The sequence below is a fragment of the Sarcophilus harrisii genome, chromosome 2 (genome assembly GCF_902635505.1).
Source record: "Sarcophilus harrisii chromosome 2, mSarHar1.11, whole genome shotgun sequence".
Classification (NCBI taxonomy): Eukaryota; Metazoa; Chordata; class Mammalia; order Dasyuromorphia; family Dasyuridae; genus Sarcophilus; species Sarcophilus harrisii.
Window position 1 is genome coordinate 355,909,080 of NC_045427.1, and position 17,848 is coordinate 355,926,927.

General features: G+C 40.6%; 1 protein-coding gene across 2 annotated transcripts in view; it reads right to left on the reverse strand.

Annotated features, from left to right (window-relative positions):
• TNFAIP2 (TNF alpha induced protein 2) overlaps window positions 1-17,616 on the reverse strand; it is a 31,852-nt gene extending 14,236 nt beyond the window's left edge. The window contains exons 1-4 of one of the 2 annotated variants that reach the window (XM_031953201.1): window positions 17,510-17,585; window positions 17,167-17,276; window positions 7,021-7,354; window positions 3,844-4,495 (exon numbers count right to left, since the gene is read on the reverse strand). In XM_031953201.1, coding sequence (XP_031809061.1) covers window positions 3,844-4,495; window positions 7,021-7,342 — 974 coding nt within the window. In that variant the 5' untranslated portion in view covers window positions 7,343-7,354; window positions 17,167-17,276; window positions 17,510-17,585. Of the gene's footprint in view, window positions 1-3,843; window positions 4,496-7,020; window positions 7,355-17,166; window positions 17,277-17,509 lie in introns of both variants that reach the window. The other variant, XM_012540776.2, reaches the window with a different exon arrangement.
• Between the last annotated feature and the right edge of the window lie 232 nt (window positions 17,617-17,848).

Sequence of the window (17,848 nt, forward strand, 5' to 3'; positions counted from 1 at the left end):
GGTCCAGAGAGGGTTGGGGAAGTGTTACCCAAGGTCATACAGCAGAGATGAAACTAGGATTAAAACCCAATTCTCTTATCTACTAAAAGTGAGAGCTGTCCAGCTAGGAGTCTGTTCTTCATTTGCATTTATTTAAATTACATGACATTTGAAAGTAAAATTCCCCAGTACAGAACATTCCTCCCATCCATGTAATGAAACACTGCTGGATGACTGGGAGGGATGTGGTGGACTTGCAAGTAGAGGGCCTGGGTTCAAATCCCTTCTCTCTACTTACTACTTGTGTGACATTGGGCCAGTAACTTGATTTTTGTGGACATCTGTATTCTCATGAAACGAAGAGATTGAACTAGGGAGTCTCTAAGATCTCTGGGGCAACTGGATGGCACCATAGTGCATAGTCCCCGTCCTATAGTCACAAAGATTCATCTTCCCAGGTTCAAATCTAGCCTCAGACACTACCTGGGTGACCCTAGGCAAGTCAATTAACTCTGTTTGACTCAATTTCATCATTTGTAAAAGGAGTTGAGAAGAAAATGTTGAACCACTCCAGTAGCTCTGCCAAAAAACAAAACAAAACAAAACCTACAACAAAAATAAAAACAATAGCAACCCCAAACCCAACCCAACACAATAAGGAGTCATGAAGGGTGGGATATGACTAAAAAGCATCTCAATAAAAGATCCCTGTTTAGCTTGTAACCTATGGTTTTATTCAGGATGCCATTATCCAGAGTTCCTAACTCTCCTCATGATGCTGGGAGGGTTTTTTGGGCTGTCAGCCAAGGAATAGCCTTGAGGAGGAAGTGAACAGCCACAAGTTGCACAGTCAGGAGACCTGAATTCTCATTTTAGTTCTGTTCTGTCTTGTGCGACCCTGAGTAAATCACTTCCCTTCTGAATCTGTGCTTCCTCTTCTGTCCCAAAGGGGAAAACATCAGCCCAGCCCTACACCTTCCTACCAAAGCTGGTGTGGGGATCAAAGGGAGAGTGACAGGCTCTGAGCCAGGGCTGATAATAAGCATTTATCAGAAAGTAGGAGATAATGTTTTTCAGAGCTCTATGAGTGGGTGAGTTGGTTACCTTCCCAAGAGGCATTAAGAGAGTCCTTTAGAGTAAACACAGCTGTCTGGAAGACATTCCATCCTCCTCTGTATTTCAGTCTAATTTCTGTACAAAGTAGGTGACTCCCACAGCTATTCTTCCTTCCCTGGGCAGTCTCCAGTCCTAGATCTCATAAAAGTTCCAGCAATAAGGGGCCAGAGTTTCCATTTAGTATTTTTGAGTTGGAAAGGACCTGAGACACTATCTAGTCCAACTGCTTTATTTTATGAAAGAGGAAGTTGAGGATTACATTTGGGGAATGGATTTGTCCAAAATGACACAGAAAGGACAACTGGGATTTCAAATCAGATTTTTCAAATCCAAGCTCAAAGATCCAATTCCATTCAAAGAAGATAGAAGGAATACACACTTCTGCTTCCCTGGACCATCCAAAATGTCCCCCAGGGCAGCTAGGTGGTACAGTGGATAGAGCCCCAGCCTTTAAGTCAGGAGGACTTGAGTTCAAATCTGACCTCAGACACTTACCATTTACTAGTTGTGAGACCCTGGGCAAGTCACTTAAACCCAATTGCCTCAGCAAAAAGAAAAAAAAAAAAGTCTCCCATACCTTTCCCATACTATGTAAAAGTACAACTATCTTAGAGTCTCAGAACTACAGTGAGGCTCTCTTTCAGATTCTGGGAGTTTGGAAACCTGAGTTCTAATCCTGGTTCTGATACTGATTTGCTTTATAACATCAGGCAATTTCCCTTCCCTCTCCTCACCTCAGTTTTCTTATATGTAAATGAGGGAGATGGACTAAAAGATTTCTAAGGTTCCTTCTAGATGTGACATTCTATGAGACCATCTGTCTGGCCAGTCTTCTTGCCTCCCCATCTCCACTTTCTCACCCCTCAGCACTGTTCTGAGGCTAAGACAATGAGAAACATTTTGGAAAAGTTAGAAGATCTATTACAGATATGAAGGTATTGTGCACTCCATTAGAGCAAAGGGAAAACCACACTTAAATTGTATACTTTCTCCAATGACTAAGCATAGGGTTTTATACAGAATAGGTGCTTTAAAAATATGTGGTATTCTGATCTGATTTTTCTTTTCGCATGATAAATGTGGAAATATGTTTAACTTAGATTACTTGTTATCTAGGGAAGAGGGATGGTGGGAAGAGAAGGAGAAAAATTTGGAACACAAGGTTTGCAAGGGTGGATGCTGAAAACGATCTTTGCATGTGTTTTGAAAAATAAAAATCTATTACTATAAAAAATAAATTCTACTGTCCTTGTGGCAAAAAAAATAAATGTTGTATTGCTTGAAACTTTCAGGATAAATTAAGGAGACCTACTTTATACCAGAATCAGGTTAAAGGAGGGAGAAGAAAGAGATGGAGGAGGCAGGAGAGGAGAAGGAGAAGAAGATTGAATTCTATGCTCTAAAAAACTAAGAGATCTGTATCTCTTTCCCATGCATGGACTTCCACAATGGACTTTATCTTTACCTCACTTCCTGGGCTTCCTCTTCCATTTCATTTTTGTTCAGTCATTTTCCATTATATCCAGTTCTTCCTGACCCCATTTGGATTTTTTTTTTTGACAAAGATACCCGAGTGGTTTATCATTTTCTTCTCCAACTTATTTTATAGATGAGGCAAACAGGGGATCACACATCTAGTGTGAGAGTAGGTTTAAACTCAGGAAGATGAGTTTTCTGTACTTCAGGCCTGACATTCTATCCACATTGCACCACCTAGCTGGCCCCTCTTCCTCCGTACTGACCATCAAATCTGAATGGGTGGAAGAGGCTCACCTTTCACCCACCTATACCCTGCAGGGTCCTTTAAAACTGTATTCATCACTCCTGATGACAAGTCAAGGAGAAGGAAAAGCTGAGAGAATAGGGTCATGGGAGACAGGCAGGCTATATAAGGATTAGCAGATATCACTGTTCCAGGGTAGAAGATTCCTATCACTTGAGAAAAACCAGAGTTACTCTAGCCTGACCTAAATCCAGGTCTCTATTTCCAAGAAGAAATGAATCCAGTAGCCCCACGTTCTTTCCAAATTAGAAATTAGTGGACCTGGGTTCTACTCTGCTCACTGTTACCAAATCAGTGTAATATATATATGTATATAATTATAATTTGTGTGTAATATATAATAGTATGTATACATATAAGAGGAGAGAGGGAGACAGATTCAGAGAGACAGAAAAAGAGAGACAGAGACACACATGTAGATTGAAACAGAGAAAAAAAGAAAGAAAGAAAGACACATAGATTGAAACAGACAGAGACAAAGGGAGATAGAGAGAGAAGTAGAAAAAGAGAAACAAAAAGACAGAGAAACTCAGAGAAATAGACACATTGAAAGAGAGGAAAAAAAGAGAAAGAGACACACAGAGAGACACACACACAGAGTTAGAGACAGAGAAAAAAACAGAGAAACAAAGAGAGAGACATAGAAAATCAGGATATAGTCTTAGGGGATGTGATTATTGAATTTCAGTTCCAGAAGAAACCTTTGGAAACATGGGATTTAACTTTCTTATGTGAAAATCACAGATAATAGCACATCAGAACTAGAAGGGCTATTCGAGATTATTACCTTGTAATTCAGTTGTGTTATAAATGAGCAGTCTGAGGTTTGGGAAATGATTTATCTAAGTCACAAAGTAAATAGCCAAGTTGAGATTTGAACCCGGGTCCTCCGGCTCTAGATCTAGAGTTCTTTCCAGGACAACAGACAGAGATACACACATGCACACTCTGTGGCCTTCACTTACTTGGGGTAGAAGTTATGCACCCAGAGAAGCAGCAGGGTGGTGTCTTGCTCATTAAGCTCGAACTGAACCATGGAGTTGAGCTGGCTTGAGAAATAGTTATGGTAGTGCTGGGCATAGGTGCGGAACACATCGAACTCAGCTGGGTAGAGCGGCTGGAGGCGCTGGGCCACAACCAGGAGGTCTTCCTTCATCGTCTTGCCCATGTGTATGAAGCTCTGGGCAGCCTCCGAGCCGGCCTCCGTGACCGCGGGCCTGGGTGCATCCAGGGTAGTGGAGGGGGTCCGATTCATCCGCTCCTCCACAGAGCGTCTCACGCCTTCTTGCCACAGTCTGAGCCAACGCCGGGGCCGAGTGGTGGCCAGAGCAGAGGGCCCCCTCGCCTCAGCCAGCACCCGCTGGTCTTCCTGCTCCTGCTCCAGGATGATCTTCAGGGCCTGGTGCAGAAGCGCAGGCTCCTTCTCCAGGGGCTGGTGAACCACGGACAGCACAGCCACCCGCAGCAGGGTATACAAGGCTTCCACCTTGCTTTGCTGGCGGATCAGATCCTCCTCGTTCATCCCGGCTGCATCCCGTACCAGCGCCCGCTCCAGCATCAGAAGGTGATGTGCCATATCCAGCCGCCCTTGCTCTAGCGCCGAGTAGAGCTCCTCCACTGTCCCCCAAGGAAAGAGGGAGTTAGTTTCGCTTGGAATTCCTCGAGGGTCCTAATAAAAGATAGGGTTCTAACGTCCTCTGGGAATGGGGGGCATTCATTAAAGGGGATTATTCAGATCACAGTGGTGGAATCTTATCTGCTGCCCCAGCCCCAATATCTTGACTCTGCAAAAGGACCTTTTACTTTTCCCCATGCGTATCTAGCTTGCGCAGTTCCAATATCCTTTTACTGGGACAAAAGTATTTTTCCTATCGTATTCTATCGGAAATATATCCATTCACAGGGACTTGTCCCATGGACATTTTTCCTAAGGTTGTCCAGATGTATCTGAGGTTGCCCAATTTCCCTGTTTTGCCCAATTCTGTTCTTTCTTATTTCTCTTCTCTATCAATCCCTTGCCTTACTCTGATGGGCTGCCTCTCTCCCTTAAAGAGGAGGCCCTTGGGGTGTGTGAGCCCAGAAAATGTCCATGCCCGAATTCTTTCAGAGATGATACCACAACACAAGCGCCGGGACTCCAACAATCTTGGCGTAGCCAAATAAGGGATTTAAAATTGGTGGATGCTGTTGGGAGAAGGTAAGTGAGGGACAGCAAGGGGAAGTGATTTGTTCAAACTTAGTCAATATGTAGCAAAGCTGGATTTGGAATCAGATCCTATGACTTCAAAGTTAGTAAATTTGTCCTACTTTACTACACTGCCCGCCTGAAGTTTCCTTGGATATTTTCCCTTCTTGATTAGAAGGAAAAGTGGCAGCATGATGAGTGATAGTCTCAGTGACCTCATAAATAAACTGGGATGAGACATTTTGGGGAAGAAGGAAATAGGATCCAGAAAAGGACCCTCCTCAGAACTGAGGCAGAGTCAGGACAAAGGGAAGGTTATTAAAGCTCAGGCTTGGCAGACCCCTGAACCTAGGGACCAAGGAAGGTCAGGGAGCCTGGATTTTAAGATAGAGCTTTAATTAAGTAAAGCATGAAAAAAAGACCTCTCAAATTGGCTACTTGAAGATGTGAAACTGGTGCCCTCTTAAGCCAATGTGAGTCAGCCACATGTATTTCACATGTATTTAGGACACTCTATTGTTCACAAGGTTTTCCTTCCATCTGTTCTTTTATCACTGTAAGATCATACATTTAGATCTGGAAAGGACCTAGTACAATCTTCTCATTTTTCAGGTAAGGAAACTGAAGCTCAGCATAGGTAAGTGGCTTGCTCATGTCAAGTGACACAGCTTATAGGTGCCAAAGGGGAAATTTGAATCCAAATTCTCCAAACTCTAGGTCCAGAACTTTAGCCATTCTACTATGTTGCCTCTCTTAATAGCTTACATTTACATAGGCCTTTAAAATGTGCAAAATACTTTATATACTTTCCCCTCAAAAGTTTATATACTTTTCCCTCACAAAAGCCTACATGATAAGTAACAAAGGTATTCGTATTTACCTTTTTTTTTTTTTTTTTAATGAGGAAACTGAGACTCAGTATTTTAATTACTTTCCTATGATCATACAACTAACATTTGAGGTAAAATTCAAATCTAGGTATCTCTGAGTCCACATTCATTCTGCTATACCAGACTGTTTCATTATAATAGCCCTGAGAATAAGCATTTATATAGTACCCATTATTTGACAGGTACTGTGCTGGGCACTTTTTTTTTTTTTTTAAACATTATCTCTTTTGAGCCTCACAGAAATCTTATGAGATAGGTGCTATTATTATTCTCATTTTACAGTTGAGGAAAGCTTAAATGACTTGCTTAGGATCACACAGGTCTTGTGTCTGAGGCTAAATTTGAATTCAAGTCTTCCTGATTCTAGGCCCAGTATTCCATGTGCCACCACATGCATGGGAAGGAAGTAGGGGAAGAGAGATTGTTTTCAGTTATTGACAAAGAAGCCAAGACTCATGAAGGTTAAATTGCCCAGAGTAACACAGGTTACTGTGTTAGTAAATAGAGAAATAAAGATGAAGGAAGGAAGGAAGGAAGGAAGGAAGGAAGGAAGGAAGGAAGGAAGGAAGGAAGGAAGGAAGAAAGGAAGGAAGGAAGGGAGGGAAGGAAGAATGAAGTAAGGGAAGGAAGGAGGAATGAAGGAAGGGAAGGAGGGAGGGAGGGAGGAAGGAAGGAAGAAAAAGAGGGAGGGATGGATGGGGGGGGAGGAAAGAAGGAAGGAAGAAAAAAGGAAAGAAGGAAGAGGTATGAGTTGTACCTTGAAAAACCAAGCTAGATAGAATCAGAGAACATCGTTCTTAAAGAACTTCAGAAAAGACTCTGCAAGATACTATTCTTGATCTTGCTATGTGACTTTGACCAAGTTACTTCCCAGGTTTCATACTGTATTGTCAGTGACTTTGGAGGGAATGGTGGATCTTCCAGCTATCCCTAACCTGTATATCTCTCTAAGGTAGAGTTCAATTCCTTTAATGAGTGAAATTAATTTAAAAGATCTTCTGTCACTGGGCACTGAATGAAACTTCCCCACCTTTCACTTTGATGGATTCCTTTTTCCTACAACCTACCTGTGGGGGGTGGGGCATCAGGCTTAACTTCAGTCTCTGGAACTTCAGCAGTGGGTTCTGAATGACTCTTTCTTCTTATCCCTTTGGCAAACACATCAAGCATCTTTATGATTCCTTTCTTCTTTTTCTTCTTTTTTTCTTCTTTGAATGGGATTGAGCCCCCCTCCTTTTGGGGAGAGAGATCCTCAGAGGAGGCCACGGAAGTTGAGTCAGATTCTGTCTCTGACACTGCCGAGGGCTTTCTGCCAACAGGGCTGGTTCCAGACTCATACTGGGGAGACATTGAGGGGTTTGTTTGGAAGAAAGTCATCATTTTCATCATTTTAGCTCAGCCCTGTGTGGAAAGGAAGGAAGAGACTGTCAGATGCAGAATCCTGTTCAAATAAGCCCGAGCCAAGAGTGCAGGTTCTGCCCCCATAAACTCTATTTCTTTCCTGACAGTTGAGGAGAAATATAGAAAGATGGCTAGATAGGTCCGAGAATATTTGTACCAAAGGACTCAGTAAAAAGCTTATCAAAGCCCTTCTCTTAGACTTGCTACATGACTTTGTATCCTATATTGTGTCACTTTCTACAGAAAGTGTAATGGGTCCTCTACTCATTCCTGCCTCTCTTTTGAAAATGTTTGGTTTAGTTTTTCAAGGTACAGCATAAAACCCCACTCTCTCTCCTTTCTTTCCTTCCTTCCTTCCTTCCTTCCTTCCTTCCTTCCTTCCTTCCTTCCTTCCTTCCTTCCTTCCTTCTTTCCCTCCTTCCTTCCTTCCTTCCCTCCTTCCTTCCTTCCTTCCTTCCTTCCTTCCTTCCTTCCTTCCTTCCTTCCTTCCTTCCTTCCTTCCTTCCTTCCTTCCCTTCTTTTCTTCCTTCTTTCTCCCCCTTCCTCCCTTCTTTCCTTCCTTTTTTCCTTCTCTCTCTCTCCTTCCCTTCCTTTCTTATTTATTTATTTTTAACATTCATTTTTAAATTTTAAGTTCCCCAGTTGTTGGTGGAGATGTGAAATGGTCTAGCCATTTTGGAGAGCAATTTGGAACTATACCCAAAGGGCTATAATATTGTGCATAGCTTTTGATCCAGCAGTGTCTCTACTAGGTCTATATCCCAGTTATAAAACTGGTTATAAAAGAGATTATAAAAGAGAGAAAAGAACCCACATGTGCAAAAATGTTTGTAGAAACTCTTTTTCTGGTGGTAAGAAATTGGAAATTGAATGAATGCCCCTCAATTAGGAATGGCTGAATAAGTTATGGTATATGAATGTAATGGAATATTATTGTTCTATAAAAAATGATGAGTAGTGTGATTTCAAAAAAGCCTGAAAAGACTTACATGAACTGATGCTGAATGAAGGGAGGAGACTCAAAATAACATTGTACATAATACCAGCAATATTATATCATCATCAACAATGAGAGACTTTGCTCTTCTCAGCAATCCAAGACAATTCCAATAGACTCAGGATAGAAAATACCATTCACATCTAGAGAGAGAGCTTTGAAGATTGAATGTAGATTGAGGCATATTATTTATTTTCATCTTTTCTTTACTGCTTTTTTCTCATGGCTTTTTTTCCTTTTGTTCTGATTTTTCCTTTTACAACATGATTAATGTGAAAATATGTTTATAATCATTGTACATGTATAATCCAGATCATATTGCTTGCTGCTTTGGGGAGGGAAGAAATAAAGGAAGGAGAAAAAATTTGGAACTCAAAATCTTACAAAAATGAAAGTTGAAAACTATTTTCACATGTAATTAGAAAAAAAATACTATTGAAATTTGAGAAATAAATTTTAAGCTCCAAATCCTCTTCCTTCCTTCAACCTCTCCTCCACCCATCGAGAAGGTAAACAATATGATATATGTGAAGTCATGCAAAACATATTTCCCTATGAGTCATCTTGCAAAAAAAAATTGCCAAAAAATTTAAGAAAGTGAAAAAGATATGCTTCAATGTCCATTCAGAATTTATCAGTCTTCTAAGGAGGTAAATAGAATTTTTCCATCATGAGTAGAATGATTTGAATTGAATTCCATAATATTCCAAAGAATTGTAAATCCCAATTTATGTAAAGTCTTCATAAAGTCTTTATTGAATACTCTTGAACCTTTTCCCTCCTTCTCCCTCCTTTCTCTGAACTCCTAAAGCAGATCTTTTTTTCGCCAAGAGTCAGAGGATTTTGAGAATTGGACTAGATTTCTAAAGTTTTTTCCAAACCCCTTATTTATTAATGAGGGAAACTGTCTCAGGGACAAACATGGAATATAGATAGATGACAAAGCTAGGTTTTGACTTCAAGTCTAGTATTGTGTCATTGGGAATTCAGCTATATGGAAGGGTGGATTTAAAACTATTCTGTTTGATTTTGGTCCTTGAGTAGGTAGAACATTAATTGCTTTCATGAAACAATCAGAACTGAGTTTGAAAAGGGCTTGTATACCTAAACCTTCCTGAGTCATAGCCATCCTGTGGCTGTGAGAGAATGGCTCATGATCTAAGCAATTTGTATAAAGAGGGCAATCTAGTTCAGAATCAGGGGAAAACATTCTAAGCATCTTGTCTGGAATTGATAGGTTAGAAAAAGCTTGGCATTTTCATTACATTTTTGAGAGGCAAAGAGAAGATTGAGTTGTGACAGAAATGGGAGAAATTGAGGGGAGTCTCTGCTTTGGCAGGCATCTCAGAAGGGAGAACCAGATTAAGGAAAATTTCAAGAAAAAGTCTGCTCTTCCCTCAAATCCTTTCAAAGCTTGTCTGTACCCAGACACTATAATGTAATCGTGTGCTTTCATTTAACCACATCCTTCCAGTGCACTAATTTTGCATCAACTATAAAGAGGCCAAGGGTCAGGATAGACATAAATGTAAGGTTAGACACAAAGTCTAACCCTTTGCTTAGGTGTTGGAGATTTTTCTAACTGGGAGCTTGGAATGACTGGGAGAACTTAGAACTTTTCACCTAAAATAAACTTCTTAAAGCCAAAGTGAAGGAAACCAAAAGACTTTAGAGGCCATTAAAATAATGCCTAGTTTAAAATTATTATAATTATTATAGCAGTCCTACAAATATGTCATCCTAACTGTTCCATGGGGATGAGTTCCTTCCCTCCAACCAGACTGAAATTACTGAGGGCAGAATTATCTGGGCAGGAGAAAGGAAGACAGGGATAATTGGACTGACTTTTCTCCAAGTTAAAAGGGACCATTCAAAGGTCATCGAGTCTATCTCTCTTATTTTTACAGATGTGGAAGGTGAAGCCCACAGAAGCAAGGTGACTTTCCAGGCTTTCATTGCTAATAAATGTCTAAGGTAGAATTTGAACCCATATCCTGAATCCATGTCTGGGACTCTATCCACTGCTACCTCTGTAAATCATTTAGTTCCCGTCTCCTTTGAAAGTAGTTGACTAAGAGCTCTGAGGGGGGAACCTTTGACTTGGCCAAGATCACATGACAAATTAGTGATATAGCTTGACCGAAAAACCCAGATTTCCTAATCCCTCTGCTGCTCCCTAATTCAGCACACTTGCCTAAAACCAGTCATAATGAAAGCTCTACCTTCCACTGGTTCCCTAGCCATTCCCAATAAATCTCCAAGGGCCAAGAATCAGTCTGATCAAACATAAACTCTAGAGTCTGAGGAAGAAATGGGCAGACTATTATTAGGAGATTGATAAGTAATTTATTAGCTGACTGTTCCATAAACAAGACACTCTATCTCCAGCTCTAGGCATTTTCTTTGGCTCTTTCCCATGCTTGGAATGCTCTCTCTCTTCAGCAACAAATACTTACTTTTCTGGCATTTTTAAATTGCCAACTAAAATCCCATGTTCTACAGGAAGTCTTTCCCAGCCCTACTTGATTCTATTACCTTCTTCAATCCAGTGGTTAATTATCTCCAATTTATCCTCTATATAGTTTGCTTTGTATATATTTATTTGCAAGTTGTGTCCTTCATTAGATGGTAAACTCCTATGAAGGCATTGAGTATAGATAACCTTCCTTAAGTTCAGCCACAAAAGGTTCCATAGCAAATGGGTATGGACAGGGAAAAATATTGTTTTTGGTGGATTGGGGAGATATGGGCATGTTTATAGGCAGCAGGGAAGCAACCAGTAGATGAGGAGAGTGGAGATAAGTGAGAGAATGAGGATGATGGAGGAGACAATTTTCTAGAGAAGTCAGGAAAGAATGGGATGATTTGTACTCCTGGATGGGGGGCATGGGTCATATCACTCCCTTTCTTAACTCCAAAAAAAAAAAAAATACAAATGCCTTTACTTTGAAAGCTCCTTGCCTGCTTCAACATTCAGGCTTCCACTTGTATTGTACATTGCTCCTGATTTTTAAAGTCCAGGCAGCCAACCTCGTTGCTGTTGTTTGTAAATGACATTTCATCTCTCAACTCCATAACTTCTATATCTAAAATGTAACCCTTTACCCCCTGATTTTTGCTCCTTAGAATACTTAGATTCCCTAGAGGCTCAACTCAAGAGCCACTCTCTATACACATAGCCTTTCCTGATCCCCTTAGTTTGTTACAGCCTTCTCTCCAATATTACTTTGTGTTTCTTTTATATATTTTTTTGTATTCAGTGGAATGTAAGCTTCTTGAGGGTCAATTTTACCTTTTTATATCAGCACTTAGCATAGTAGCTAGCATTTAGTAGGCATTAATAAATGCTTGTTAGATTATCAAATTAGGAAGCTCCTTTTTGTCTCTGTCTCTGTCTTTCTGTCTCTATCCCTCTGTCTCTCTCTTTCTGTCTGTCTCTCCACCCCACCCCCTTCTCTGCTTAAAGAGACTCTCTCAGACTAACCAGATGATTTCTAGGGCCAAATAGAATAAGGATAGAGTGGAAGCAGTCAGAGGTTCTTTACAGGTAAGATTCCATGGCCTAAAATTCTGTGAAATCAGTTCAGAAAAGATGGGAAACTCTTAAGAATTAATCTCCAAAGATACAAAGAGGAACAATTCTGATATAGAAGTAAAGAAAAAGTTGTCTAAAGAGAACAATGTGGATACACAGGGAACTCACCAACTGAAAAAATCACCAACACAAAGAGGATTAATAGAGAGTTAATGCTCAAGACAAGAAAAGAGACAATAGATCAGTTCTTTAACGTACACAAAGCCAGTGGGTCTAGATAAATAAAATGGAGTATCCTAATACTTAGGACTGCTATTATACTGGCAGTGATCAGAGAAAGTAGCAACATCTGAGAGAAAGAGAATGACTGAAGAACTGCAAAAAGGCAACCATTTTTCTGATGTTCAAAAGAAGGGAAGAGCCTGCAAATTCTGACCTTTATTTCAAGTTCCTGACAAAATTCTAATGTGTATTAATTAAAGAAGAGCAGCCAGGTGGCCCAGCATCAAATACTGGGTGTGAAGTCAGAAAGACGTGTGTTCAAATTTGGCCTTAGACATTTACTAGCTCTGTGAGTCTGGATAAGTCATTTAACCCTATTTGCCTCAGTTTCCTCATCTGTAAAATGAGCTGGAGGAGGCAAACCCTTTTAGTATCTTTGCCAAGAAAACCCCACAAGGAGACATGAAGAATAGGACCCAACTCAAATGACTGAACAACAACATATTAAAATAAATTAAAGGTTAGTTGGAAAAAGGAGTAGGGCCAATATAGTTAATTTATCAAGGCAGATCAATCTCATTTCTTTTGTGTCAGGATTACTAGACAGGCAGATCAGGGAATGCTTAAAGTATAAATGAGAGAGAAAGAGGAGGAGGAGAGAGAGGGGGAAGAGAGAAAGAGAGGGAGGGAGGGGAGGGAAGGAATGAGAGAGAGAGAGAGAGAAAGAGAGAGAGAGAGAGAGAGAGAGAGAGAGAGAGAGAGAGAGAGAGAGAGAGAGAGAAAGAGAATGTATGTGTGTGTTTATGTGTGTGTATTTGACATAGAAAGCTCAGACTTGAAGCTATGAAGATCTGGTTCAAGTCCTGTCTCACATAACAACTGTGTGACCCTGAACAAAGCATTTAACTGTTTCAGTGCTCTAGGTCAGAAGGGTCAAAGGGTCCAAGATTTGCAGTGTCACCAGCAACATTCCCAGTGCTTCCTAAACCAGATTAAAATGTAACTGGAAAATATTTGACAAAATAAATAAAAACATAGTACACTACAGATAATGTAAATATGTGGTTTCTCTAAGTAAATATGTGCCTCTCAGGTTTAGTGGTCCTGTTTCTTTTTGAGTGTGACACCACTGGGCAGCAGAGAAAGTGCTAACCTGCCTTGATAGAGGGGATTTCCTCATCTGGGAGTCCTCATGTAAATAAAATCACAGGTTTAGTCCTTTCTCTTTATCAATATTTTGTTAGAACAGCACTGGACAAAGTCTTTCATGCTATTTTTATAGAAAGATGGAGAATTGAATTCAATGATTGTATAATTAAGTGGATTTAGAATTGATTGAAAGGCCAAATTTGAAGTTATTGTTCAATCATTTCCATCATATCTAACTTTTTTTTTAAACCCTATTTGGGGTTTTCTTGGCAGATATTGGAGTGCTTTGTCCCTCCTGATGTAGGCACAACCTCAGTCTCTCATCTACCAACATACTAGTTATGGTATTGTCTTGGTTGTTTAGTCTAACCCTCCTTCTCCTTCTTCATTCCCAATCTTATTCCTCCCACAGATTCACCTAGAGAGCAATGACCACAGGATCAAGAATCCCCTAATTCATATCTGTCCTCAGATACTTACTAGCTATGTCACTTAACTTCTCTCTAACTCAGTTCTTCATCTATAAAATGAGAATAATAAACATCATTCCCAGGATTGTTGAGAAGCACAAATGAGAGAATATCTTCAAGCTGCTTTGCAAACTTTAAAGTGACATATAAATAAGAAGCCAGAACAGATCGGGAACAACTGAGAAAACCGTTTCCCAAGACATCTAGAACCAAGAGAGTCGTGCAATAATAATGAAGAAAAAAGAGAAAAAGAAGCTTACATTTGTATGGCATTTTCCTAACAAAAGCCTTGGAAAACTGGTCTGTGTACCAGGAATATTCTTCCTCTTTTAGAGAGTAGAAAATGGAAGGTTAGCACTCTACTCTCCTCATCGTTTTGCAGATGAAAATCTCAAAATGGGACTTTATAGTTTATCTTTATAAAGCCACTTCATTTTATAGAACAGAGGGCAAGGACCCCACATTAGGGCAATCTCAGAACATGGCTCCAGGGGGACTGATTTTTGGCTTTGTCTTTTTCTCATTGTACAAAATAGTAGAAGATCAAAGATTCTTTTCTATTTGGTCTCTTACTTCAGACCACTCAGGGTGGAGGTTGGGGGACATACAAAGTAGACCACAAGTGTTAAAACTATTGCTTCCTACCTCACTTCTTATTCAAATTATTAGCAAATCTGGTTTCTGTGTGGAGTATTTACTAGAATATATCTTCCTCTGATATCAATTAGTCAGCCTCTCTTAAGGCTGGAACTGGTTTGTTGAATGTATAGTATTTGTCAAACAAGACCTATACCTTCCATCATGGGTGGGTCTTGAAAAGCCAGGAAAATCTAATCTGACATGTACAGGCCAGAACTTCTCTCTCCCAAACAGGCCAAAAAATAAAAATCATGGGATTCCTTGATCGGGTCTTCATCTCCTCCAAAGTGAATGATGCAAATTTCCTAATTCCCTACAATATATTCCTGCCCTCAGAATAGTCTTTAACAGTTGGAAGGGATCTCTGAGATCATCTGACCCAACCTGAGTAGGAATCTGCTCTTAAAATAACTGCCTGTTGATCTGTTCAAAACTTTGCTGAAGAAAGATTCTTTATTTCTGACTCCACTCTTTCCAACCTCAAATATATCCTTCAGATGATGAATTCTCTTAATGCTTAGATCTGCTCATATCTGCTCCAGGATTTTAAGTAGCTCCTCAAAAACTCCTCTGCCTGGAATCCTTACTCTAACACCACTCTTAAACTACAGCTATATTAGAAGACTCTCTGTTCCCTGAACATGCCACTCCTTTATTATATCTGTAAGCTCTAACATTGCCCTAATTCTAGAATACCTTACCTCTCTATCTTGGTTTATTGTTGCTATTCAGTCATCCAATCACATATGACTCTTTGCCACAGCTGGAGTCTGTCATTTCCTTCTCCAATGTGTCCCCTTTTTACATATGAAAAACTGAGACAAATCAGAAACTGAGAGTTAAGTGACTTTCTTGGAGTCACATAGCTAGTACTTACTAGCCTGAGCCTGGATCTGAACACAGAAAAATGAGTATTCCTGACTTCAGATTTTGAGCCCATCCACTGTACCACCTAGCTGTATTAGCCAACTTAAATACCTCCTCCTACAGGAAACTTTCAGGAAGTTCTTCCAGTAGGAGGATATATACAACATTTCATATAACACTTGGTTTATAGATCTCAAATGTACTTAAAATGCAATAGTGTGTATTTTTACAGTTACCTGTGTGGGTGTCTTATTCCCCCTAGAATGTGAGCTCTATCAGGGGAGGAACTAGTACTTATCTAAACTATATATATAGCTTAGGATCATAAGTTTAAAAGTGAAAGGGATCTTAAGAGTTCATCTAGCTCAATGCCTTCTTTTGACAGTCAAGGAAACTGAGACTCAGGGAAGTTAAGCAATTTTCTCAAGATAGAGCTGAAATAGTATAAGTGGCAGAATTAGACTTTGAACTCATGTCCCTCCACCTCCAAATCCTGGACTTTTCTCCATTATACCACATTATCAGAACTCTTCAGCATAGTCTTTATTAAATACAGCTAGGTTAAAATGAATATTAATTTCTTTTCTGTCTGCCTCAGATCCTATTCAGCCTGCAATGCAAATCATGTCTTTCCTTCTCTTCTGAAAGTTTTCCCTAATCAATCTACATTGCTATCTCCATTCTCAAACTTTTGCCAAACCTTGGTATTTTAGAAGGGAACCTGGAAATTTTAAATCCTTTCCTCTGATCTCCCTGTCAAGAATTTCCTTTATAGATTCCAGATTATAGATGACTCAGAATTTGGGTTATCCCGCCCTTATGCCCCTACTTCTACCTCCACCTCTCCCCCAGGATACCTCTAGTAATGGCAAACTACCCTAGGAGGTAGCTGGATCCACTGCTGGACAGCTCTGATTGTCAATTCTTTCGTTATTGATTCAATGTCTCTGTTCCATAGGATTTCCACACTGATTGCTCTGCACTGCTCTCTGCTCACTTCCCCTGGTAGCTCTGGCTTCCTAATGCTGTAGGGATCTGTTCTGGAAGGAAGAAAAAGATTCCCCGTACTAGACTTGATAGCCTTGGGGACTGGAGATTTTCCCCACAATAGTGAACGCTAATTTAGAGCCAAGGGACCTGGGTTCAAATTTTAACTATGCTATTAAATAGCTGTGTAATCATATGAAAGAATATAATATTTCTTTCTTCCCCTTCCTGTGCTAATGGATATGAAGGTAAATATACAATAATTCTATTAAATATTGCAGAAACTAATAATTCAAGGATTATCTATATATGCTCCATCTTGAACTAAATTTATTGTTATCAAGTAACGAAACAACTTGATAATGGAAGAAAAATAATAAAATTAAACAATTGAATAAAAATGTTTATTTTAGCCAAAAAAAAAAAAAAAAGGCTGTGTAATTTGGTACAAGACATTTACCGACTATGTGCCTTAGTCTCCTCCTCTCTAAATCGAACAGATACTAGATAATCTTCAAAATCTTTTGGAATGAATTTTTTCAGAAGCCGGTTTTGAAGGTACCTGGACATAGCCTACCCCCGCACCCCCAAGCACGATCTTCCTAAATTCGGCAAATGACTCTGAGATCCAAAAAGCCCGAAGGGCAGGGGCAGTAGTTGTAGCTACTAGTAGTACTAGTAGTACTGCTACAGTAGCTGTAGCTCCTCGTCCCTCACCCCTTCTCCTCATTTTCAGCTTCCCCCCACCCCCAAAAAGTTTTTAAAGGGTTTTGTAAACAATATCACATTGCCGTCCTGTGGCAGGAGACAGAGTAAAGAAAATTATTTTGGGACAGAAGGAACCCTAGTTTTGTCCTCCTCCATGTCTATGATGAGGAAGGAAACTGAGGAAGAAATGCTTCAGACCACCAGGAATTTTCAGACCATCCCATGTAAGGTGCCTTACCTTTCTCCCTGGTCACCCCAGCAAGAACTCATCACCCTCCTCTTTAGATAGTGAAAGTATTACAGTGAAGTAAAGGTAGAAGTGAAGCCTTTAGGATATTGACTTGAAACCTAGTAAATCAAGCAGAAATGGGATTTTTAAAGCCGAGGCTCCCTATGCCCAGCGTGGGACTGCTATTTCTGTCCTGAGGAATCTTTCACTTGCTCCGGGAATGGGGACTCGGAAAGAGGTAGTTTTTTGGCCGAGAGGAAGAATCTCAGTGACCAACCAGGTGTCGGATCTGACCGCTGCCACAAAGGATGAAAGGGGAACCAGCTGCGCGCCTAAGGGAAGGGGCACTCACTGTGTCTGCGTGTCTTCTCCTGGTCTGGCAGGCGTGAGGCTTGTCTGCCTCTGCTCCGGTCGTTTGTGAAGAGGTCAGCTCCTTGCGGTCCTACTTATAGGGAGCTCGCTGGGCCCCGGCCTCGGGGCTCCCGCCCCCGGCCCCACCCCTTGGCTGCAACCGCGGAAAATCCGCCGGGCGTGACCTTAGTGTACTTGGTTGGCTCGGATGAGCCCCCACTGGGAAGAAATTGCCTTCCCCTTGTGGAAGCATGGAGGCGGACCCCAGCGCAGCCTCCACATGCCTTGAGGCCGCCAGCTACCCCCCATGGTCAAGGGCAAGACCTTCTCTGGAGAATGC